The sequence below is a fragment of the Bos taurus genome, chromosome 9 (genome assembly GCF_002263795.3).
Source record: "Bos taurus isolate L1 Dominette 01449 registration number 42190680 breed Hereford chromosome 9, ARS-UCD2.0, whole genome shotgun sequence".
Classification (NCBI taxonomy): Eukaryota; Metazoa; Chordata; class Mammalia; order Artiodactyla; family Bovidae; genus Bos; species Bos taurus.
Window position 1 is genome coordinate 60,565,368 of NC_037336.1, and position 26,278 is coordinate 60,591,645.

The following is a 26,278-nucleotide window of genomic DNA, read 5'->3' on the forward strand; positions in this document are numbered from 1 at the left end:
TCCCGTTTTAAAAATGTTTTTTTTAAACCCCCTTCCCCTTTTTAAATGTTAGTGGCTGCCCGAGAAGAAATGAAAACAGCTGAACAGTCAGAGCTTTCCTCCAGCATTCCCAGTGAACAGATCCTTCACTGAAAGTAGTCACAGCACCTGTGAAGCAGGGAGTGGACGGAGTTCAAAGGGATCACTTCAGGGAGTGATAGCTTATGGTGAACAATGTCAGATTCGTGATTTCTGAAGAAGAAGATTTAGCTTCAGGACCAGGGACCAGGCTTGATCACTCAAGAGCTTTCGTGTAGCAAGAGTTTAATTAAAGTATGAAAAGAGACAGAGAAAGCTTCTGACGTAGGCATCAGAAGGGGGACAGAGAGTGCCCCCCTTGCTCGTGTGAGCAAAGGAGTTATTTACAATAAATCAAAAGAATATCTTAGGTTTGTGAAAATTTTACCAGGCCCACTCCCACAATTTACATTTTAGGATAACAGGATTAGAACTTAACAATAGAAAAGATCCTACCAGACCCACTCCATAATATACATTCTAAAATATCAGGACTAGTCAAAAGGTTTTCCGGAAGGAGAAAACTGTCCACAAGCAGGATACATTGTTGTTATATAATCCCTGGTACAGAGTTTAAACTGAGGTGTGTAATCATCAGGTCCGGGCTTAAAGAAAAACAACGTTTTATGTGACTAAGACTAAGGAATGTAGAGGGAAAAAAAGATGTTTGTCTTTTCTTCCTCCTTGAGAATTCCAGACCCCTATCTCCTCCTCGAGAACCCCAGGCCCCTTTCTCCTTCTTGGGGACACCAGACTTCTTATCAACCTGCCTAAGAATTGACTCTCTCAGGAGGAGCAAGTGACTGTCACCTTGCAATCATGTGCCCTTCTCTGCTCCTCCAGTCCCTAAGCAGGACACTGCCTGTGGGGCTCTAACACCCAGCAGGACAAACTCCCACTGCACGACAAGGTCCACAGAAGAGAAAGGAACCGCTGTGAGTGGGAGCCAGACACGGAGGGCTTGGCAGCGGGCGCCTCTCCTGTTGGGGACATACTGACGTTCCACGCTCAGATGTTTGTAAATAAAAGAGGAGCAGCAGCCCTGGAGATGCAGTGAGCTCCTTCTGCTTGGGCTCCTCATGCCTCAGCCTCCTGGGACCTGCTCTCCTCCTGTTTCCTAGGACCAGCCTGCTCTCCCACCTCCACCCCCTGCCTAGACTGGACAGTACCCAGGCTGACACACAGCTGTGTTCCTGGGGCACAGTTGATGGTCCAGGCACGTGTTCCTGACTCATGCTGCACTAAAGTCAGTCCCCTGAGACCCAAAATTAGGACTAAGGTTCTACACCCCAGTCTGTCACCTTCTTTGAACCAAACAGAGGTCCGTGAGACATCTCAACATTCACCTAACACATTCCCCTCTGTGCTTGCTGCTGCTGCTAAGTCGCCTCAGTCGTATCCAACTCTGTGCGACCCCATAGACGGCAGCCCACCAGGCTCTGCTGTCCCTGGGATTCTCCAGGCAAGAACACTGGAGTGGGTTGCCACTGCCTTCTCCCTCTCTGTGCTTGGGTTAGCTAAAGTGAGGTTTTATTTACAAAACAGTTTAACTAATCTATTATGGCCCAGATATTTTTTAAGTAGGCTTTTTATGAAATGCAAATAACCCACAAACCTTAAAAATACTCAATTTCACCAACAGACAGGGACATACAAATTAAAGTCAAATGTCCTTAGTTAATTTGGTGAAAGCCTAAAAAGAAAAATTCAATGATAGCAAAGGTTTGAAACAGAAACTCAGATCCTGCTTGTAGGATATAAATTGGTACAACCTTTCAATTAAGTAGCTTGCCAACACTTATCAAGAGCCTTAAAAATATTCTTAACTTTGGATCCCACTATCCTAATTCTAAGCATATAACCTCAGAAGCAATCAAGTTTCTGTACATAAATGTTCACAGCATTTACTTAATAGAGTGAAAAATTATAAGCAACTTTAGTCTAACAAAAGGTATGGTTAAACAAATTATGTGGTATTGATATGCTGGAATATTATGAAGCCAAGGATATGGGAAACTGTTCAAGAAACAAAATTAAGCGAAACGGCTTCCCTCGTGGCTCAGTCTCCTGCCAATGCAAGAGACACAGGTTTGAGCCCTGGTCCAGGAGGATTGCAAATGCTGTGGAGCAACTAGGCCTGCAAGCTGTAACTGTTGAGCCAACGCCCTAGAGCCCATGCTCCACAACAAGAGACGGCATGACAGTGAGAAGCCGAGCACTGAACCAGAGAGAAGCCCCTGCTCACTGAAACTAGAGAAAACCCTGAGCAGCCACGAAGGCCTAGCACAGTCAAAAATAAAATTATATTAAAAAATTAAAATTAAGTGAAAAAAGCAGGACGTAAAATTATATTTCCTCGCATAGAAATTGTACATCAGTATTAAAAAGCACACTGTAACTTTACAGGTCTACCATCATTAAAAAGCACACTCTAGCTCTTTTTACCAACTTAAAAAGTAAACTGCAAAAAAAAGCACAGTATAGTTCCATTTTTTGTTTAAAAGTGAAAATTAGTAAGGTTATATCTATAAAAGAAAAAAAAAACCTACAGGAAAATATACAGTAATGGGAGGATTTCTGGGCAGGGTCACTACAATAATAGTTCTGCATGTGAGGTGTTTTCCCCAATGAACATGTGTTACTTTGTAGGCTTTTAAAAGCTTTTTTATATTTAAAAACCTATATCCATCACATATCTATTAATTACAAAGGGAAAACATACCTTTACAGTGGGAAGAAACAGTGGTTACCAGCTTAACCAAGCAATCAAACTTAGCGTCAGTAATAATGAGACATCCTGACGTGTCTCTTCTGATGTGATGTAATTTGAAGCTTACACAATTAACTATGAAATAGTCTTGCCAAAAATATTTAACCTGAACCTAAATAAGCATCTAGACTAATGGTTCTCAAACTTGTTTTTACCAGTATCACCTGGAGATTCTGTTAAAATACAGGTCACTAAGACTCTGCCCCTGGAGTTTTATTTACAGTTAAATTCAGGAGATTTGGGAGGAGGCCCAAGAATTTGCATATTTTCCCTGACAAGTCCGCAGATGATGCCGATGCTGCTGGTTTGGGGACAACACTTCGAGGATTACTGCTCTAGACCTAACTTTCACTTCACAGGCATACAGGGATAGAGGAACAAACGAAAAATACCATGAAGAAACTGTCAGAAAAATCCAGACTATAAAACATTCTATTAAACAAATGGCTTGGACTCTGTTAAAAAGTTATTGTGGGGAAAAAACAAGAGCCACAAGAAGAAACCAGGGGCTGTTTTAGATGAAAAGAGACCACAGAGACCTAACATATAGTATACAAGCACAAAGTATTCACTGGATCCTAGGTTGGGATTAAAAACAAAAAACCAGCTATAAAACACACATATTTTAGGAGAACTGAGAAAATCTGAATGTGGACTGCATATTACAATTAGTGCTAGTGTTCTCAGATGTGAAGATGGTATTGTGTAAGGAAGGACGAGATCCTCATTCTTAGTCGATGTGCTCTGGAGTACTTAAAGGTAATGGGTCAGCAAACAGTTCAGCAAAAGAACCAAAAGTGTGTGCGAGAGACACAGTGCACACGTGGTAGCACAGTAACCACTGGCTGGACCCGGTGGAGGGTGCACAAACACTCAGGAAGCTATCATTTCAACTCTTCTGTGCGTACGACCACTTTCAAAATAAAGTTGGAAAAATAAAAAAAGATAGACATGATTATATTACCTTAGTGTACAATGGGAAAGGGGAGTGAGTCAAAAGACACAGACATAAAAGGGCTGGAGGAAATAAACCCAAATATTAATAGTGCTTTTTCATCATAGTAGGTTCACAGGTGATTTATTTTCCCTTCCTAGTTTTCCTGTGTTTTAAAAATGCTCCATAATTGTATATATTATTTTATAATCACATATAATCATATGTATACTATATGTTTTATAATTTAAACATGCTCTTAAAATTTTTAAGTCAGTGGCTTTCAAGAAATCACATAAAGTGATCACAATGGGCAGAAGACCTAAACAGACATTTCTGCAAAGAAGACATGCAGGTGGCCAGGAGGCACATGAAAAGATGGTCAACACAACCAAAAATTAGAGAAATGCAAATCAAAACTACATTGAGGTATCACTTCACACTAGTCAGAATGGCCAACATCAAAAATCTACAAACAATAAACACTGGAGAGGGTGTGGAGAAAAGGGAGCCCTCCTACACTGCTGATGGGAATGTGAACTGAAGTATCCACTATGGAGAATAGCATAGAGGTTCCTTACAAAACTAAAACTAGACCTATCATCAGTTCAGTTCAGTCGCTCAGGCATGTCCGACTCTTTGCAACCCTATGGACTGCAGCACGCCAGGCTTCCATGTCCATTGACAACTCCTGGAGCTTACTCAAACTCATGTCCATTGAGTTGGTGATGCCATCCAACCATCTCATTCTCTGTCATCCCCTTTTCCTCCCGCCTTCAATCTTTCCCAGCATCAGGGTCTTTTCTAATGAATCACTTCTTTGCATCAGGTGGCCAAAGTATTAGAGTTTCAGTTTCAGCATCAGGCCTTTCAATGAATATTCAGGACTGATTTCCTTTAGGATGGACTGGTTGGATCTCCTTGCTATCCAAGGGACTCTCAAGAGTCTACTCCAACACAGCAGTTCAAAAGCATCAATTCTTTGGTGCCCAGCTTTCTTTATAGTCCAACTCTCACATTCATACATGACTACTAGAAAAACCATAGCTTTGACTAGACGGACCTTTGTTGGTAAAGTGCTTCTATTTTAAGAAGCTGTCTAAGTTAGTCATAACTTTTCTTCCAAGGAGCAAGCATCTTTTAATTTAATGGCTGAAGTCACCATCTGCAGTGATTTGGAGCCCCCAAAAATAAAGTCTGTCACTGTTTCCACTGCTTTCCTATCTATTTCCCATGAAGTGATGGAACCAGATGCCATGATCTTAGTTTTCTGTATGTTGAGTTTTAAGCCAACTTTTTCACTCTCCTCTTTCACTTTCATCAAGAGGCTTTTTAGTTCTTCTTCGCTTTCTGCTATAAGGGTGGTGTCATCTGCATATCTGAAGTTATTGATATTTCTCCCGGCAATCTTGAAAAATTGCCAGAAGATCTTCCATATGACCCAGCAACCCCACTCCTGTGCATATACCTGGAGAAAACCATAATTCCAAAAGACATGCACACTCCAATGTTCACTGCAGCACTATTTACAACAGCCAGGACATTAAAGCAACCTGAATGTCCATCAACAGAGGAATGGATAAAGAAGATGTGGTACAAATATACAATGAAATATTACTCAACCATAAAAAAGAATGAAATTGTACCATTTGCAGAGACGTGGATGGACCTAGAGACTGTCATGCAAAATGAGTCAGAAAAAAGAAAAATATTCTCTATTTTAATGCATATATATGGAAGCTAGAAAAACGGTACAGATGAACCTATTTGCAGGGCAGGAATAGAGACACAGAGAACAAACATATGGATACCAAGGGAGGAAGAGAAGATAGGATGAATTGAGATGGGCATTTACATATATATACACTACTATATATGGAGAAGGAAATGGCAACCCACTCCAGAATTCTTGCTAGAGAGTCCCGTGGACAGAGGAGCCTGGTGGGCTACAATCCATGGGGTCACAAGAACTGGACACAACTGAGCAACTAAGCCTCCTACCTACACTACTATGTAATATAAAACAGGTGAGTGCAGTTCAGGGAACTCTACTCAATGCTCTGTGGTGACCTAAACGGGAGGGAAATCCAAAAAGAGGGGATATATGTGTATGTATGGCTGAGTCACTTTGCTCTACAGCAGAAACCAACACAATATTGTAAAGCAACTATACTCCAATAAATTTTTTTTTTTTTTAAAGAAGGAAATCACAATGGCTTTAAAGAAATCACAGGCCTCTTCTCTGACAGCCTGCCTGACATGCTCAGGGTAGAGTTTGCAGGACAGAAAGGCGTGCTGAGGTCTCTGATTTCATTTTCTGCCAGAACACTGCATCATGAGGAGAATGGTGACTACTTACTTGGTGCTGGGTCTTATTCTCCATGTGCCCCAGCTTCACGTTCATCTTATCCTGAACCGACACCAGCTCTGCTTTGATCTCCTCCACAGTTGCTTCCAGCTGATTCTCCAGCTTGTTGATCAGGGGTTCACACCGACAGCCATTTATTGGCGCCTAAGAGGAAAGCCAGAAAGGAATCAATTCAACTCGTTTATTCCTTGGTACCCATCCTGTGTTGGTCAGTACATCTGGGAGACACATGTGATGGAGGAGACTCACCCCTGTGGTAGCTCTGGACTATCTAACAAGCCAAGCTGATAGGGCTGGTAAATGCTAAGAAGATTCAGAGAGGGTAACATACAGTTTCAGTCCTCAGTTGGCTTTGTGTGTGTGTGTGTGCACTCCACGCAGCCTGAAAGATCTTAGTTCCCAGATAAGGGATCAAATCCAGGCCCCTGGCAGTGAAAGTAACAAGTCCTACCCACTGGACTGCCAAGGAATTCCTTCAAGCTGCTTTTATCCTTTCTCTGGTCTCAAGATTATCTGGTCACCTAAGGATGGTGCTGGAGAAAACTCTTGAGAGTCCCTTGGACTGCAAGGAGATCAAACCAGTCAATCCTAAAGGAAATCAACCCTGAATACTCATTGGAAGGACCAAAGCTGAAGCTCCAATACTTTGACCACCTGATGTGAAGAGTCGATTCATTGGAAAAGATCCTGATGCTGGGAAAGACTGAAGGCAAAGGAGAAGAGTGTAACACAGGATGAGATGGTTGGATGGCATCACCGATTCAATGGACATGAACTTGGGCAAGCTCCCAGAGACAATCAGGGACAGAGAGGCCTGGTGTGCTGCAGTCCATGAGGTCACAGAGTCAGACATGACTTAGCGACTGAACAAGGTGAGTGTAGAAAGCCTTGTAACATCCCTTGGCTCACCAGGCCTAAGCAGCAGGAGGGTACTGTACTATTTAGGTGGAGAGGGCCAGCTGGCTTATCATCAAAGCTCCTACCTTCTGCAGTCACTGCCTACAGTGGATATTAGCCTCCAGCAACAGGGTTACACAGACTCCTTGCTTGCAGCCCTTGGTCCTGTCCTGACAGGGCCCAGCAGGTACCTGCATCACTTTGCCGTCCTTGCCCCGGTACAGCGTGTAGAGCTGGTATGCTCTGAACTCGTGCGGAGGGGGCGGGGGTGAGCAGCGATGCCTGGGCCTCTTTTTAGGGTGACTGTGAGCATGCACGTTCTTCTGCTGTCCGGGCTGCTGGTCTGCTGGAGGGGTGGGGTCAGAAAACGCTGACACCTGTGGGAGAGGAGGAGACCGCCGCTGTGAGCACGCGACATGTGTGAGCCTGACACCCAGCCAGCGGCTCCCATCCGGCCCACCACGCTCTCTGGCAGCATTCTACTCTAGGGACCACGTACCAAGAGAGCTGTCACACGCTAACCTTGTGTCTGCAGCTGGCCAGGGCCAATTTCTGCGCTCTGGCCCCAAAGCAGCAAGCAAGCCAAGTGAAGTGGCTTTTTAACTGCTGGGCATGACGCTATTCCAGGGCCCTCCGCCAGCCCACCTCCCAGCCCTCTCGGCGGCTCTCACGTGCCTCCTGACCTTGGGTCTTGACTTTCTCTGTCTGCTGTCCTTTGCTCTGGGCTCCGGGGAGGCAGACAGGACATCTTCTCTGGCCTCTTCTTTCCTGGGCGCAGCCTGTTCACTGCTATGGGTGTCTCCTGCCGAGACACTTCCCTACAGAGGGGGAAAAAAGACCCAGACACCTCCTCTACTGGACCCCTCAGCCTTATTCCATCATGGCATAACATTTCCCAGACTCCATCCACTTAAAGGACCCCTGGGAATCGTTAAAAAAATGACAAATTTCAGACACAGGGAACACTGCTTATGATTCTAACTGAACACCTGTGCTTTTCCTGGGGAGTCGAATATTTGTCTTTTTATTTATTAGGTGCCAAAGTAGATATCACCTTGGGTCTCATTCTGTGTTTTAGAACTTCAGGAAGCTAGCAGACATGAAACACTTCAGCATTAGAGGTTTTTTTTATCTTATACATTTCAACAAAAAGACAATCCCACTCATTCTTTGAACTTGAACCCTCACAATTCATAGAGGAGAATGAGAACCCTTTGAAATGAAAGGGAAAAAAAAATTACCATTTCTAGTCCTTTTGAGAATGTTTACAAGTTAACATGTAGAATTCATACACAGGAATGTAATGAAAGTTACAAGGCCTTAACCCTGGAAATTGATAAGATTCTCAAATGGACAGAAAAACAAGTACTTGGTATAAAATTTTATGTCCCCAAAATTGTCTCTAAATCCTAGTCTTCTTCCCTCTGGGGGAGCTGAAAGGCACGGTTCATTCCAGAGCTGCCAAGTACAGTTGTGCAAGCTGTTCACTGCACAAAGGCACAAAGCCGAGGGCACGAGTGAGGCAGGGGGAGCTGAAGTCCAGCTCCGGCTCTTTTCACCGTAAGTGCCCTGTGCTGGGCTGATCTGTTCAGGAGGCATCTTTTATCTAATTTGCACGAGGAGCCATGTGGGCTAGCACTGCCTTGGTTTATTCCCTAGGAGGAAAGAGAGGCAGCAAGCTATACCAGTGGTCCTCCAATTTTAGTCCAGATTGAAATCACCTGGAGAGCTTGTTCAACCACAGATTGCTGGGCCCCACCTCAGAGTTTCTGATCCAGTGGGTCTGGGGTGAGGCCCCCAAATTTGCATGTCTAACAAGGTTCCAGGTGACAAGTGGATCCACATTTTGCAAACCACTGCTCTCCATGATGGAGGGTGTGCTGCCAGAGGCAGTGCTGTCCACGTGGAAGTGGCGAGGCCACAGATGCTCAGGGCTTGCAAATACACGGGGTGTTGGAAAAGACCAGTGGCATGCGAGCCCACAGCCCGAAATCTTGGGAGAGTGGAAGACAAGAGACCGGAAGGAAAGACAAGCTCTGAAGGACCCAGCAGGAAGGAGAGACCGAGGCGGGCCCAGAGGAGGCAGGGAGACAGTTTTCCACCCGCAGGCGGGCGGGAGGGCCGCCCCCCACCTTGCTTTGTGCCACCTCATCTCTCGGCACAGACTGAGCTCTCCTCTCTTCCTTGAGCCTCTCTCTCTTTTTCCTCAGGCTTCGCCCACGACTGAAGCGCAAGACCTGAAGGAGGCAAGAGGCATCGTTACAAACTACTGGTGTGCGCGGACCTGACAAGAGCTTCCGGCCGAGCCGGGGAGACCACATCGAGCAAGTGCCTCTGGACCACCTGCTATGTCCCCTACACCCTGTGCTGGGCGCTCAGGGTCCCAGAGATGCAAGGACGTCATCCTGACCTTGAGGAGTTCACGGTCTACAATAACACTAACAGGCACGTGGTGCTGGGCCAGGGCCGCCATGTAGGTGTGAGCAGGCTGTGCGCTGCTCAGCTCCAGGGAGCACCACTCACATAGTCCAGGACAGGAACGGCGTCCCCTGGAGCTGTGCGACGCGGCAGCCCTATGCCAGGCACAGTCTGTCTTGGGATACAGGGCGTGACCTAGCCCATCAGACTTCCTTCTTGGCCGAATTGTATCCAAGTCATATTCAAATAGAACTTTCATTCAAATACAACTGAGATGCACCTGTGAGCCATGGTACCAGCCACGGGGCTGGAGTCTCTTCCCCCAGAAGAAGCCTTTGGTCAGCCCCTTCGAGTGCAGAGATATGGATGGGACACAAGCAAGTACATGTGGGGCCCTGCAGACTGAAGCCTAGCAGCAAGCTGGAGATCTTCAAGCAAGTTATTTGACCTTTCTGTGCTCTGGCCTCTCTAACATGAGAACAGGGAGCTGCTGGTATTAACCAAGACAAAGTAGGTAGCAGGCACACCTGGTCCATCGGCCACTGTCAGGTGTCTCCCACCTGCCTGGGGGCCTCCGAGTCGCTTAGTCAGCAGGAAGGCTTCTAAGCGAACATGTTACACAGATCTTTGAGCCGGCGGAAACCTCAGTCTCTGGCTCGGCCCCGCACCCTTCTCCTCCAGACTCCCTACTCCTAGTTCCAGGGTTCACTCCCTTTAAAAAACCAAAGGAGGTCCAGAAGTCAGAAGCACTTTCAAGGTCACACTCTTTCTGCAATAAAACAGTATTTCATTGTCTTATAGACAGACAAGTGTTCTCTGAAATTCAGCCTAGTGATTTTCATCTCAAGGTCAAACTTTCTTCTTGTGTTCATTAAATTCAAGTGACACATTATAGGACCAAAAAAACAAAAAACCAACACCCTCAACAGGCAGTGGGTACCACCTAAATGGAAAATATATGCCTGCAGATGAACAGAATTTTTAAATTATATTCTCATCCCCTGAGAGCCAGCAGGTCTAAAAGTGTCCAGGGGCCCCTGTGTCCATGAGGTTAAGATTATTTACATAATGTTACAACAACATTGGCATTTTTCATGTTCATTCTCTCATGAGTGTACTGTTGTGTTTGCCAGAAGCTATGTAAGTGATACTACAATAGACTGCATGCAGAAATAAAAGACGGCAGAATTCTGATCTAAGTAAGACAGTAAGAAGATGTGCAAAAAATGTTCAACAATTCTACACTCAATTTTTGTTTTGAAAAGTATTCTTTTGCAAAATGATGCTATTTATGTTATTACAAAATGGATTTACTTTCAAATGATAAAGTATTTAATATTTCTCAACTTTATTTTCAATTGGTAACTACTGATAGATATAAACTCACGTACATAAAGTTCATTATGGGCCTCCATAACATTGAAGCAACAGTTAGAATTGGACATGGAACAACAGACTGGTTCCAAATAGGAAAAGGAGTACGTCAAGGCTGTATATTGTCACCCTGCTTATATAACTTAGATGCAGAGTACATCATGAGAAACGTTGGGCTGGAAGAAGCACAAGCTAGAATCAAGACTGCCGGGAGAAATATCAATAACCTCAGATATGCAGATGACACCACCCTTGTGGCAGAAAGTGAAGAGGAACTCAAAAGCCCATGAAAGTGAAAGAGAAGAGTGAAAAGTTGGCTTAAAGCTCGACATTCAGAAAACGAAGATCATGGCATCTGGTCCCATCACTTCATGGGAAATAGATGGGGAAACAGTGGAAACAGTATCAGACTTTATTTTTTGGGGGCTCCAAAATCACTGCAGATGGTGACTGCAGCCATGAAATTAAAAGATGCTTACTCCTTGGAAGGAAAGTTATGACCAACCTAGCTAGCATACTGAAAACCAGAGACATTACTTTGCCAACAAAGGTCCGTCTATTCAAGGCTATGGTTTTTCCAGTGGTCATGTATGGATGTGAGAGTTTGTGAAAAAAGCTGAGCGCCAAAGAATTGATGCTTTTGAACTGTGGTATTGGAGAAGGCTCTTGAGAGTCCCTTGGACTACAAGGAGATCCAACCAGTCCATTCTAAAGGAGATCAGTCCTGAGTGTTCATTGGAAGGACTGATGCTAAGGCTGAAACTCCAGTACTTTGGCCACCTCATGCGAAGAGTTGACTCATTGGAAAAGACTCTGATGCTGGGAGGGATTGGGGGCAGGAGGAAAAGGGGCGACAGAGGATGAGATGGCTGGATGGCATCACTGACTGGATAGACATGAGTTTGAGTGAACTCTGGGAGTTGGTGATGGACAGGGAGGCCTGGCATGCTGCAACAATTCATGGGGTCGCAAAGAGTCCGACACAAATGAGCGACTGAACTGAACTGACTGAACATTGAAGAAAAGTTAAGGGGTCTTTAGACAGAAAAGGTCTGAGAACCAGTGTCCTAAGCTAAATTTAGACTCAGTAGGAAGTTGAGTCAGATGAAAAGAAGCAACTAGTGCTCATCTGCTGTACGGACACTTACAACAGGACAAAGCTCCAGAATCAGCCTAAAAGTCACTTTCCAAAGCACCTGTGAACCACATCAACCAAAAATGAGAAGTAACATTCAGTTCACCAAACACAAAATAATCAGAAAAATTCCCTCCACTGACCACATTATTAGCCAGTGACAACTCTGCATGGCTCACAGCCTTTCTCAGAGAGCTATCCCATCCACCCAGATCATCCATATTCTCCACCTCACAGAAATCAGGGAATATTAATCTTAAAGTTTCAGAAGGAAATACCCTTTTAGTACTGCTGTGAACCATCAAAATCCATGATCAACTAAGGTACTAGGACAAGGGAATTTCTCATTTCAGTTAAGACAAACACTGAGGCCATTTCTGTAACTACAGATCAACAAAATAGTATGCATACAATTTTATGCATATTCCAAAGCTTTTACTATGCATTGAAAAATAAGGGTTAGTACATACAATTATGTAAAAAAAAGAAAAGAAAAAAACTTTAAAAAATATTCTATTTATTTGTTATTCAGTATGGGTGTGGAAAATCTTGCTTAAGCCTTTTTCAATTTTTTTTAAATTAATTAATTAATTTTACTTTACAATATTGTATTGGTTTTGTATTGTATTCATTGACTTGAATCAGCCACGGGTGCACATGTGTTCCCCATCCTGAACCCCCCTCCCTAAGCCTATTTTTAAACAACATTTATTTATTTGGATGCACTGGGTCTTAGTTGTGACATGTGGGATCTAGTTTCCTGACCAGGGATCAAACCCGGGCCCCCTGCGATGAGAGCGTGGGGTCTTAGCCACTGGATCACCAGGGACGTCCCAAGCCATGTTTTTTAAATGGTAAAGGCTAAAGGAGAACCCACACAGGAAAATAGTTCACAAGTGAGCTTTATCCCTGGGAATCCAGATCCCTGGGCTCTAGAAGATAAATGACAGGCAGGTTAAAGGCACATCAGTCCTTGCGTGCCAGGGGGATCCTCCACCCCACAAGACTTGACCGTCTTCATATGACTGAGCACAGGGCTGGCTGTCCATTAAACTGCCAGACTCTAAAGCGCCAGGTAACTGTGATGGATTCTGACACTTATACAGCACCCTGTCCTTTTTGATCCAGGAGAGGCTAGCATTTTTCTATCAGGATTCTGGAGGTGATTATGCTGAGAATTTGTTTGCAAACAGCTAGACAAAGATGGAGCCTTTTTCTGAAGGATCATCCAACTCACACCTTTCAGGGGCTCTGTGGATCTCCAGAGCCCACTGAAAAGGACTTACTCCATGGGCAAGAGGGTGATCGATTCTACAAGAGATAAAATCTTAACTACTTCCAGAAACTGCTAGTTACATCAGGTGTGTTTTTAACACATAGATGGAATCAAGGCCACCCAGAACCCGAGGTTGGCTGGGCCTGGGCAACACCTGGGGTCCAGGCTGTCCCTTTGGCTCCTCAAGACTTTGCCTTCTTGCAGCATTAGCCAGAAAAAGGTGGAAAACCAATCACTGTTTGCTGTAAAGGAACAGAGTAGCTCCAACTGGGAAGTAACCAAAATGTCTAACATTAAGGAAATGGTTTAATACTGGTCAGCAACCAGAAAAGAATATTATGCTTCCATTATGATAAATAATTGTGAAGACTGCAGAACAGTTTCCTATCATAGATAGGATAAAGAGGAGAATACAAAGGGGGATATACATAGTAGGCACAGCTATATAAACATTATGTATCTGTGGAAGGTAATATAAACAAAGCTATTTCAGGGTGCTGAAATCATAAATAGCTTATAAATTACCATGATTAAATTTCAGACTTAGATCATTTCAACTTTAAATATCAGTCATCTATTAAAATTGAATGATGGCCAATATACCATCAGTTCAGTTCAGTCGCTCCGTCGTGTCTGACTTTGCGAACCCATAAATCGCAGCACGCCAGGCCTCCCTGTCCATCACCAACTCCCAGAGTTCACTCAGACTCACATCCATCGAGTCAGTGATGCCATCCAGCCATCTCATCCTCTGTCGTCCCCTTCTCCTCTTGCCCCCAATCCCTCCCAGCATCAGAGTCTTTTCCAATGAGTCACCTCTTTGCATGAGTTAGCCCAAGTACTGGAGTTTCAGCCTTAAAATCATTCCTTCCAAAGAAATCTCAGGGCTGATCAGAATGGACTGGTTGCATCTCCTTGCAGTCCAAGGGACTCTCAAGAGTCTTCTCCAACACCACAGTTCAAAAGCATCAATTCTTCAGCGCTCGGCTTTCTTCACAGTCCAACTCTCACATCCATACATCATGCAATACTTAATTAAAAGGAGTACAACTGTACTGTACCCAACTGCCTCTAGTAGACAGATACGGCTGCCCAGACAGATGCCCATTCCCACCTTTCTCTGGGAAATCCCTCTTGTAACCACGTGGTCAAACAGACACGACCATCTCCCTAAAGCACCTCTGTCCCACGTGTTTTGGGCATCTGACCCAAGCTCCCAATCACGACCAACCTTCTCCTATGATGTTTTATTGTTTTCATTTTTTGGCTGCACTGCACACCTTACTGGACCTTTGTTTCCCTACCAAGGATCAAACCCACATGTCCTGCACTGGAAGCACAGAGTCTTAACCACTGGAACGCCAGGGAAGTCTCTCCTACATTTTAAACTGGTACTTTTCCCTGGCTGGGAAATTATGATCCAGGAAACTGGTTGTGACAATGATCCAGCCACAAAGAGGAAACGATGCCATGTATGAAAACAGCCTGCTGGGCCTGAAGTCTCTGGTTCCAGTTTCCTGGAGGCTCATGTGGATTCCTATGTGTCCACTACCTGCTCAGGAAACCCATCAGTCCCTAAGGTGGTTTGATCTGGCTTCAGTAGATAGCAACCCAAGGAATCCCAACAACTCTGCAGCCCCCACATAATCAATACAGGGGAAAATGCAGCAGATCCTACCTGGGGCGCTTTAGTGAGGAGAAGAGCAACTTCCGGATTATTGTGGTAGCGGGCAGTCTCCAGCGGAGTCCGGCCTGCCTAAGGAAAGGCACAGGGAAGACCAGTGAGTACAGGACTCCAGCCGGGGACACGCACAAGCCAGCCGGGACAGTCACTTCCGGCATCTACTTGCCAGTTTACTTAGACACCCCTGACCCTTTTCATGTCAGGACGTGCTCACTGACCTGTCTGAAGATGGGCCCTCGGGGTTTGTAACCCACGGGGCTGCTGAGAGTAGGGGTCCCCTCAAGCCCACCCCCTCGGGCCTCAGGGGTCGTGGGGTCGGCACGCTGCAGCTCTTCCAGAGCGAGGCTGGGCGAGGCTGTGTGCTCTGAGTTTACAGGAGGTGAGGTGGCCACAACACACCCTGACCCCGAAAGGGGTGGGAACGGCTTTAGAAACCGTGGCTGCAACTCCACTTACATTATTGACGATGGTCCCATCTGCTCCAGCTTCCAGCAAGATTTTAACCACCTTCTTGTGATTTAGGGCAGCAGCAATATGAAGTGCCGTGTCTCCAGCCTGGAATCCATCAGAAGAAAGCCTGCTAAACCCCATGGGATCATGGCCCACAGCCCTCCAGCTTTTTATCCCATGATTTGGTGGTGGCTTTTCAAAGTTAAACTAAAATTTGCCTTAGACTGACAAGTGGCCCTTGGCTAAAGTGTTATGTGGTTCTTTTTATTATTTCTTTAAAATATTTCTTTTAACTCATACTTTATTTTTAAAATTATTTTACTGAAGTATAATTGATTTATAATGTATTAATTTCTACCATATAGCATGTAATGTTATATACATTTTTATGTCCTTTTCTATTATGGTTTATCACAGGATATTGAATATAGTTTCCTGTGCTATAGAGTAGGATCTTGTTGTTTAAATGTGGTTCTTTTTTAAAAGAGATCTTGGGAACTGAATGAACTACACACAAATACCACATTCCTTTCTGAGTGGGATGCCAGAAATGACAGGACAGGATTAAGTGCAGGGGGACAAAGCAATGCTGGGCCTGGGATGTTAGGAATGGTAGGCCCTGACCTTACACAGTGGCAGGATCTCAGCCACGTATTTTAAATATTTCTTTTAACTCATAGTTTTTAAAATTTTTACTTAAAAGGTAGCTCTGGACCCTGTCTGTCTGCCCTGGCAGGGGATGGGCAGAGAACCCCTTGGTTTCTGAGCTAGAATAAGCAGGAGCTTCTAAGGTAGCTACTTCTACAGGCCCCAGAGTAATAGTCCAACCCTGCAGCCACCCTTAGGGATGTGAAAGGGCCACTGGGATCATCCTACAGGCCAGGGAGTTTTCTGTTTGGGTGGAGTCACTGAAGATAGCGCTCATTTAACACCAGCTGTTTTCAACTCCTTACCAAATTTAGCCAATAATTTATTTTTTACAAAAAACATTTCAGACAATCAAAGAAGGATATGAACAGATGCAGCTTGGTGGGCTAATTCCAAATGCAAATGTTGGTTTTAATTCCCAAACCAGATGACATAAATAAGTTAGATGCATACAGAAGTGAAATCACTCATTCATTCATTCCTGGCAGGTGATCAAGTATGAAAATCCAGCCGTTCTCAGGCCTCCTTCCCTGGTGAGTAGACAGGGAAAGTGTTCATTTCATTCCTGAGTCACCTAGTTGTATGTTAGGGGAAGTTCTGGAGCTGTGGTTTCCAGTCTCCGCTGCTCACTGGAATCAGCTGGGAAGCTTTATAAACTACTGACGCCAGAGTCCCACCCAGACATTGACTTAAGTGGCCTGGAGCATGGATAGGGCTGATTTTTCAAAGCTCCCAGGTGATTGAAATGCGCCTCCCAGGTTGAGAAGCACCAGCTGGTGAGGGCTGTGTTGGGGGTAATCTGACAAGCTAGAGTCCATGGGGAGACTATAGAATGACAGACTTCAGCTATTAGGTCAGTGGTCCTCCATCCTGTCTGCACACTCAGGCATGGGATTTTCCAGGCAAGAACACTGGAGTCGGTTGCCATTTCCTTCTCTGGGGGAACTTCCCGACCCAGGGATTGAACCCTGGTCTCCTATATTGCAAGAAGCCTCCTGCACTGCAGGCAGATTCTTTACTGACAGTCACCAGGGAAGCCCTCACTTAGACCAGGAGCTTTAAAAAAAATACTGTTATCCTGGACCTCAGCCCCAGACGTTCTGGTCATTTACGTTGGGGTGGGATTCAGGAATGGTATATTTAAATTCCCTTTTGATCCCAATATGCAGCCAGGGTCAGTAATCACCATTATAGGGTATTTTAAATCTGAATCATGATCTAATTTTTTAAATTTCAGACTTATGCACCCAAACTCAGAAAAGCCAAACAATGCATCAGTTAGGCATAGGTTTCAATAAATAACAAGACAATTTTTAAAAATCCAAATGACTATTGAAAAATCACATTTCCACAGAACACTGTAATAACCACAGCTGTATTTCAGAACCCCACTGCACAGTGTAGACACTGCCCACGCACCGAGCTTTACAGAAACAAGAGACGCCATCAGCTCAGCTCACATAAAGGTGGCGGTGCAAGGAACAGAAATCATGACGCCGAAAGCCCCTGCTTACTTACCAAGCCACTCTTCCTTGTGGGTTTCATTTTTAAAAACCATACTAACAACAAAACCCACCCCCAGGATTTCCAAAAATGTTCACTACACAAATGTGGTGATACGCACTGGAATGACAGAGCACGCTTTCTCCAGAACGCCAGATAAACCAGGGCCACAGGGAATCTGTGGTTCCTTCGAAGGCCAGCACTGGCCAAGTCCCATACCGGGAGCAGGCACCACCTCCCAGCAACCTCTGTCCCCGCTGGCGCTAGCGCACCTGCCTGAGAACCACGGGGAGAACACATGCACTGACCTGGTTCTTTTCATGGACAGAACAGAAAGCACTGAGGAGGAGCTTAATGATGGACAAGTGATTATAGCGTGCGGCAACGTGCAAACAGGTGTCGCCTGCCTGCGGACAGAAATCAAACTCTAAGCACGGTCTGAGCGGTTACAAAACAAAACAAAAATTAAAAGAAAACTATCATTTAAAAGCTAGCAGACTAGCATATATTCCTCACAGGGCAATGGCCTGAATGACAAGCATCTCCTTTATCGTAGGTGCTCACTCCACGACTTGCAGCCCTTTACTGTGTGCAGCTCTCTTTCCCACCACGCAGACTGTCTCAGGTTTCAGGTCCTGGATGCCTGCTGCCCAAGAGACCTTCGCCAAAACTAAGAGAGGCTCTGCCTAGCAGGCACTTCCTAAGACTCCACTAACCCCTGCCTCTCCTACAACCCAAAGGCTCTGGATTACACTGCCTAAGATTGATAGCATTGCTTTGGAAATGAGACTTTCCCCATCACAGATCCATCGTGGCTGAATGGACTAAGAAAGTGGGATGAGTTGCTGGATTTTAAGATTACGCGCTCTAAAAAAATTCAAGTGCATCCCATTCTAGCAGTACCCCAGGATCCCATGGGGAGCAATGCAGTCTAGGGAGCTGATGAGGAAGCAATCACTGGGCATAAAAAAGGACATTCAGAAAAATTCAGGAGCAGGGTCTTCCTTGGTGGTCCCAGGCCAAACTGCTCCCAGAGAGAAAACAAGAGAACTGGAGACAATACTGTGACGTTTTGCGGCGCTCCCCTGACTTCTCATTTGAGCTCTAGTTCTGTCTAGAGATGGTGACACTTCAGCACAACCTTCTCCTCTGGACTAAGAGGGAACCAAGCTCAAAGCTGAAGCTCAGAGCATTCTCAGGACCACTTTAGATAAGGCTGCCCCCAGTCAGGAAACCCCAGCTAAAAGTCCTTTTTTTTTTTTTGGCCACTGTGCACAGCCTGTAGGACTTGGTTCCCCAACCAGGGATCAAATCCATGCCTCCTGCAGTGGAAGCACAGAGTCCTAACCACTGGACCACCAGGGAAGTCGTCCAGCCAAAGTCATTTTTGAGAGAAGCCTCAGATTCTCTTGCCACGTGGCACAGGCTTCATGAAGGAAATGCAGTGTCTGTGGAGGGAAGGGGTATGCCCGTGGGACCTTTCAGGTCAGGAACGTCCAAGAACTACTGATCATCAGTTCATCCCAAGGATGCCTCAGGGACAGATTTGTAGATGCTGGGCATGGAGCATCAGACAGCCTCGCCAGTACAGCATCAGCCGGTATTTACTAAGAGTGCAACACTGTGTGGGCGGAGGCTTCCTGAAAACAATTACTCATTCTTAGACCCGCTTGCTAGACACCTGCTGTACAAAATGATAAAACAGACTGAGAGGCTGAGGAGCAAGGGGCGAGCATGGGAGAAAAATCAGTGTTTCCGAGTGTTGATTTCTCTTCTCATTCCCCTAATGCAGAGGTCCCCAACCTCTGGGCCACGGACTGGTACCTCTTGTCAGATCAGCGGTGGCATTAAAGTGCATAATAAATCTAATGCACTTGAATCATCCCCAAACCATCCCCCAACCCTGCCCCCATCCGTGAAAAGATTGTCTTCCATGAAACCTGTCGCTTGAGCCTAAAAGACTGGGGACTGCTGCAAAAGGATCCTTTAGGAATTAGCAACAAATGAATACTTTCTTGATAGTCCCCAAACCCCTTTTATTAACAAATTTTCGTTTTCTACAAATGAATACTCTAGTATGCTTTCATAATACAGGCAACGGAAGAGAGTGCAAGAGATGCTATTTTTGTTCACCCACGTTATTTTTGAGGTCGGCGCGGGAGCCGCCCAGCAGAAGGACACGGGTGCTCTGGGCATGGCTGTTCTGGCAGGCCAGGTGCAGAGCCGTGTTCCCCGCCTGGGAGAGAGGCAAACAGAGGGGGGCACATGTTAGCAACACCTCCAGCAGACCGGGCACACTTGCAGGGGGCCAAGACTTACAGGAGAGTCACTGTTTACGCTCTCTGCTTTCTGCTCGGTGGACCCAGCTGGGGTGCTTCAGAGGCAAGAACATGTAACTGGGAATCCATACCAGCAGAAGAGTCACGTGGGTCATAAAACCTTGGTTCCGAGCCCTGGCTCTGCCACTTACTGCTTGCAAGCTACTGGGGAATGCTCTTAATAAGCACCACTGTGAATTCCTCACCTGTAAAGTGGAGCATGACCCCTATGTGCTGAGACAATGAGGGTTGATTCGGAGTGCTGAGGAGACCATCTTCTTCATGGCAGAGTGCCGGGCACACGCACAAGGCTGTTCCTTTTAGTTATAAGAGGAACACGGAACAACTGTGGACAGCCTACCAATGGAGGTAAAACAGGCCAATTCCAGCAGGCTACAGTAACAGATTTAATTTGCAAGCCTCTTCCAAATCTTGGGTTTTCCTTGAAATATCAAAATTTAAACTCTGGGCAAGGTCCCCACACACCATGCAATACAACCGCATCTATCACTTCCCACAGATAGAGACCCTCTTGCTTTTGGGAGTCTACCTTCAAGGTCAAATGGCAACCAAAGGTCAGGATCACACACACAGCAATCTTGCAGAAAGACTTCATTGACAAGAAGAGAACTTTCTGAAACTAGGGGAATAAGGCCTGCAAGGCTGCTGATAACCCCTAGGAAAGTGACAAGAAAAGCAGGCAACATGATTCGGTGCAAGGATTCAGAAGATTAAACACATAAGCTCCGTGTTTGTTCTGCTGAGCGTAAAAGCTGGGTCAGGCCTGCAGTTGTGGGCTCAGAGCTGTCAGCCTGTTTATGGCTTTTCCCTAGCCCAGTTAACTCCTCTTTGGATCATACGGCACTGTCTGCCCAGACTCAAGGATGGTTTATATTCCTTACCTTTGAAAAGAAGAATGGGTTTTTAAAAATAGAGGAAAGCTGTGTACTGCAGGGCCACTTACCATCCTTCTCACGACCTTAGCTCTAACCAACCTGGGCAGGGTCTTTCTTTCCTCACTGCTACCTCCAGGAACTTGGTGAGTTCTGAGCCTGCGAGTTGAGTGAGTTTGTTGGTTATCAAGCCTCAGGTGCAGGCTGGACTCAACTGGGGGACCCTTTCAACAGACCAGTGCACGGATGCAACGCAATGTCCCTGCCCCAGGGGGTGGGGCCAGGCTGTTCATGTGTAGGTGCTGAAAGGTCTGCATTCTGGGATGCATCCCTTCCCTGCTGCTAAGTCACATCAGTCGTGTCCGACTCTGTGTGACCCCATGGATGGCAGCCTACCAGGTTCCCCCGTCCCTGGGACTCTCCAGGCAAGAACACTGGAGTGGGTTGCCATTTCCTTCTCCAATGCATGAAAGTGAAAAGTGAAAGTGAAGTCACTCAGTCATGTCTGACTCTTAGTGACCCCATGGACTGCAGCCTATCAGGCTTCTCCATCCATGGGATTTTCCAGGCAAGAGTACTGGAGTGGGGTGCCATTCCCTTCCCTAACTCTAGGCAAAACCAGGACAGCTGGTCACCCCAGGCCTGTCATCATGTGGGTTTGGTTTTCTCCCCTCTTCTCCCCGCTGCTTTTTTAAAACTCTCCAGGAGATTTTAAAGTGCAGCCAGACAGAGAAGCACTGCTAGCTTCGTCCTCCAAAACAAAGGGTCTGCCCACATTTTAAACACTCCATTCCCTGGCAGGGCTCAGGGCTCAGCTTAGTGTAATTCTCAGTACACTTAGAGAAGGTTCCCTCAAAGCTGTTGGCCTCCTGGGAGTCACTTAAATATATGTTGAAAAAAATATATGTTAAATATATGTTGAAAAGAAATCTGATAGCTGTACAAATAAAATTTACTTTTGTCAATAAGAAAATATCGATCATGCTGAAAAGCATTTGGAGGAAGAAAATGAAAATACATGGGTTAGAATACAGATTATGGTATATCCACACAGTGGAGCATTACTCAGTGATCAAAAGGAATGCACTAATCATACATGTAATAACATGGAAGGCACTCCAAACCAATGTGTAAAATGAAAGTGGACACAAAAGGCTGCAATGTCAAACCTGAAATTTAAAAAGCTGACCTGCTGTATACATAGCAGGCATTTTCCCACCCTGAGTAATGAGTACTGATTTCTAGACAGGGGCTGCTGTACTTGGCTGAGTAAGGACCTTTCTTATGTGATGGAATATTATCCAACCTTTAAAAAGAAAGAAATCCTGTCACTTGCAACAATATGGATGAACCTAGAGGGTGATACACCAAGTGAAATAAGTTAGACAGAAAGACAAATACTCTAGCATCTCACTTCTATGTGGAGTCTGGGGGGAAAAAAAAAGATGGACTTGTAGAAACAGAGAGTAGAAAAGTGGCTGCCAGAAGCTGGAGTGAGAGGTGCAGGGGGATAAAGAGAGGTTGGTAAAAGAGTGTAAACTTCCAGCTGTAAGATGAACAAGGTCTGTGAATCTAACATGTAACATGGGGACTACAGCTGATAACGTGTGGTTCTACAGCTGTGTCTGTAGTCTACAGACTACAGCTGATAACACTGTCTTGTATAATTGAAATTTGCTAATTGTAGAACTTAAATGTTCTCTCACACAGACACAAAAAGGTAAATAAATGGGGTGATCAATGTGTTCATTAACCCTTGGGAGCTATCAAATCATGATATTGTAGACTTTATAATCTTATAATTTTATTTGTGGGGGAAAAAGAAAAAAAGAGAAGGACCTTCTAGAGGCTTCCTAGAGTTTGAGGCTGGTGAGCATGTAAGTCCCTCTCCTGGGATGACACCTCACCTGTGTGGTTCTATCTAGAGACAGAACTCGTGGCTCCCTACACAATTTGGGGGTGGGCCCTTCAGGGGACAGGTGGCAGTGTGGTGAAGTGGATCCAGCTGGGATAATTCACAGCCCTAATTGTGTCACAAACGAATCACATGTCTTATAAGACTCAGGTGAGGCCCCCCATCCGTTAACTGGGAACCACCTACTTCGAGTTGGTATAAACTTACCAACTCCTGTTCTAGGCTATATCCCACCTGGAAGAAATGGAGAACCACCAGTCCTCTAGGCAGTGAGCCAGGCTTTTACTGGAAATGCCACAATGCAGGGCCGGCTGCTTCCCGGAAGCCCTCGACCCATGAGGGAACCACGGGAAAACATCTCACCAGTCAGCACAGCACAGAGCTGTGTGCAGTCCCGGGAGCTGGAGAAACCCAGCCACCCGACGGGCAGGTCCCCACCCTGAGGGTCAACGGGCAGAAAAGAAACCAGATAACCCTAAGGCAGGGGGTGAGGGAAGAGATGGTGGGCCCACCCTGCAAGCCCGGGAGGCACACGCCAAAGTCACCCAGAGAGACGACAACAGAGGCTGAGGCTGCTCTGGGGAAGCCCAAGACAGCAACAGGTGAGGAGCTTTCTGGAAAGTTCCTGAGGAGAGGAGCAGGATGCGTAAGGGACAAGACAGATCAGTCAGTCCGTTGTGAGGCTCTGGGGCTGATCCAGGGACATAGCAGGGAAAGACAGGGAGGGAAGTGGAAGGTGACAGGACAGCAAGGGAGAGGAGATGCTGTGGTCCTTTTCTGCCCCCTCAGGACGGGGCTGGCTCCCATGACCACAGTCTCATGGACCTACGGGAAAGCAGGGAGAACTGCAGCCCTCATGGGAGCACTCCAGCTCCAAGCTTTCAGATGCACCAGGATCCACGGCCCCGAGCCCTAGTTCTGCTTGGCAAGAGGAAGATCCCTTAAAGAAGGCGGGCCGGGCTGTCTTCATTGTGACCAAGGGGGTCTCACACCTGCCGGACCTCACCTTGTTCTTGGCAAGCACGTTGGCTCCAGCTTTAACGAGCAGCTTGGCCGACTGGCTGAAACCGTGCCAGGATGCTTCGTGCAGGGCCGTGTTCCCGTCCTGGGGGGCACACAGGAGAGAAAGCCCCATCACCCAAGCCTGATCCATCTGCTCACCATCAGCACAGCACAGGTTATTTTAAGGCCCACACAGGGGCCTCTCTTGGCTGGGGTTTCTCACCTAAACCACAGAACCCAAGGAGTGATCGGAGTGGCAGTTTATTCATTCTCCCAGAATGGTACCTAACAATGGTACCACTCCAGACGCACTCTAGCTTTATGATGCACAGTGGGTGACTTAAGGCATTAGGGCTTAAGTCTCTCTGGGAACTGGGGTGCTGAGAAAGGCTCCCACGCACCGCTCATGCTGAACAGAAAGCCGCTGGGAGGCGTGGTGTCTCTCCCCCACTCACCTACACCGCCCCAGGGGCTGCCCTGCTCCACTCCTGGCCCCAGAAAGAACCCTGCAAAGATCAGGCAGATGGAGAGTCTGGCTTCAGAAGCTCCAGGGGCCCACAGGTGGACAAGTGGATTCCACAGCTTTTTTCTTTCTCCAAATCTCTCGAAGGTTAATCCAGAAGCCTCAGGGCCCCAAACAAATGAGCAGGCACCAAGGACAGTGATTTGTAAATATGGCAAAAAAAAAAAAAAAAGGCAATGTTCTGTAAATACGGTAAACAGGTGTCCTCCATAGGTGACTTTTAAATAAAAATCAACCAATTCCACAGATCTTGTGTTTGCTTAACTTACTATTAAAAAAAGAAACATCAAGCACAGTGAATTGAGTGGGGTGGGACCTAGGGTGAGGGAAAGGGAAGCACAGAGAAGAGGCAGCAATGCCCTCCCAGCTGTTTCAGACCATTATCTTTTTTTCCTTTCCAAAGAAACACAGTCTGGGGGCTTCCACTCAGACTCTCTGGATGTGGAGTCCCCCATCCAGGCCTCCACAGCTCATTACTTCTGAACTTGTCTTATTCACCGTTTATATTTCTGCGGTTGTTCACTGCTGCCACAGAAAAGAGGGAAGGGCTTTTGTAAACGTTTAGTTTGCTGGGAGATCAAATACTCTTTCGGAGAAACTCCGGGCTGATTTCCTCATGTTGAATCATGAGCGATAAAACTCAGGAATGACAATGTCTCACGCGATAGGAAATCCCCAGAGCGCGTTCTCAGGCTGACGCGTGCCCCCCTTCCCTGCTCACCTTGTCCTGTCGGTCCAGAGCACAGCCCTCCTGGATGAGCGCCGCAATGACCTCGGTGTTCCCCACCACCGTGGCCCGGTGCAAGGCGGTCTGGTCCCCCTGCAGGCGGTGGGAAGGCAGGGACGGCGGTCAGCACTCTCCAGCCCCCCACCACTTGCTCCCCTGCTTCACCGTTCAGTCACCGAGGGCCAGCTGGGCTCAGTGACCTAGTCAACAGACGGTGCATGCCGGCAAGAACAGCTATGTTCACAAACTCAGTGGTAACCTTCAGCCTACTGCAGAGCAACCCTGGGCCACAGCTGACCTCTGGATGAGGGTCAGGCTCTTACCTGCCACCCCAGGGGATGGCAACGGGACTGTCACAACTGTGATGAGCGGGTCTGAAAGTCAGACTGTGGGCTGCGCAAGGTAACTGGCAATGCCTAGAATCTTTACTCTCTGCTGAGTCCTCTCGTTCCCCAGCGTCAGAGGACTCACTAGCCTACTCTGTCACTCAGCAGCACTCAGGACCCACAAGTGGGTGGACTCCTTGATTGGCCCTGGCCTAGAGCAAACAACACAGGGAGATACGCCAGGACATCTGAGGAGGGACTCAGGGACTCAGGCTGTCACTGCACATCTCTAAGGCTCTTCCAACATCCCATGACAGCATCTTCACTGTTGGGGCTGCATCTGACCCCTTTCTCTGTGATCAGATTCCTGGGATGGCTGGCCTTCTCTTTCTTTGTCAGGGTGCCAAAGGGAAGCTGACTCCCCCTAACTGCAGTTGAGAGGACTAATATCCTAGAGGTAAGACAGTGAAGTCCGTAGCAAGAGATAGTCCTGAAGTCTCCAAGAATACATGTTATCTCTGACAGGCACTCAGGAAATCAAGTCCAGCCTGGGGTATAAGCTTGAACGGGGAGATGGGTGAATGGTGTGGAAAATTCCTGGTGGGACGCAAGGGGAGTGGGGCAAGGGTGTCAGGAGATGTGTGCTGTGCAAGCCTTGGGGGACACCTGTCACCTCGCTGGACTTCAAGTTCTTCCTCTGTGAAAGCAGGCAAGGTCCCTCCCTTCCCTTCTTGGGGTCTATGATCTAGGTGGCAAGAGTTTTGCATGAACAATTTTCTGGTGGAACCTAGGAGGGGCAAAGGACATGCCCCAGGGCACTCCTGCTTCTTAGCCCAAGAGAGGAGAGACCAACTAGAACACGGAGGCTTTTTAAAGAGGGCTGCACTGCTACCTATAAATAGCCTTCATCAAATACTGATTCTACTTATATCCCTGGGATCTGTAACAAATGACAATGCACTTTAAAAGCACTTAATCTGAAAAAAAAGTTCTGGAGAGAGACCATGGTGATGTTTGCATAACAATGCGAACGTACTTAATGCCAAAGAACTGTGCCCTT

General features: G+C 46.4%; 1 protein-coding gene and 1 non-coding gene across 11 annotated transcripts in view; both read right to left on the bottom strand.

Annotated features, from left to right (window-relative positions):
* Nucleotides 1-26,278, bottom strand: part of ANKRD6 (ankyrin repeat domain 6) — a 182,793-nt gene that overhangs the window by 5,332 nt on the left and 151,183 nt on the right. For 4 of the 10 annotated variants that reach the window (XM_010808496.4, XM_015472834.3, XM_059889658.1 and 1 more), the window contains 10 exons: nucleotides 24,887-24,985; nucleotides 23,647-23,745; nucleotides 19,652-19,750; nucleotides 17,823-17,921; nucleotides 15,370-15,468; nucleotides 14,908-14,985; nucleotides 9,159-9,263; nucleotides 7,710-7,844; nucleotides 7,218-7,403; nucleotides 6,121-6,273 (listed from right to left, as the gene is read on the bottom strand). In XM_010808496.4, coding sequence (XP_010806798.1) covers nucleotides 6,121-6,273; nucleotides 7,218-7,403; nucleotides 7,710-7,844; nucleotides 9,159-9,263; nucleotides 14,908-14,985; nucleotides 15,370-15,468; nucleotides 17,823-17,921; nucleotides 19,652-19,750; nucleotides 23,647-23,745; nucleotides 24,887-24,985 — 1,152 coding nt within the window. The remainder of the gene's footprint in view (nucleotides 1-6,120; nucleotides 6,274-7,217; nucleotides 7,404-7,709; nucleotides 7,845-9,158; nucleotides 9,264-14,907; nucleotides 14,986-15,369; nucleotides 15,469-17,822; nucleotides 17,922-19,651; nucleotides 19,751-23,646; nucleotides 23,746-24,886; nucleotides 24,986-26,278) is intronic. The other 6 variants (XM_010808501.4, XM_059889661.1, XM_059889659.1 and 3 more) reach the window with 5 other exon arrangements.
* Nucleotides 9,524-9,586, bottom strand: MIR7862 (microRNA mir-7862). The gene has a single exon (NR_107847.1). It is a non-coding gene; the product is annotated as a microRNA mir-7862 (primary transcript).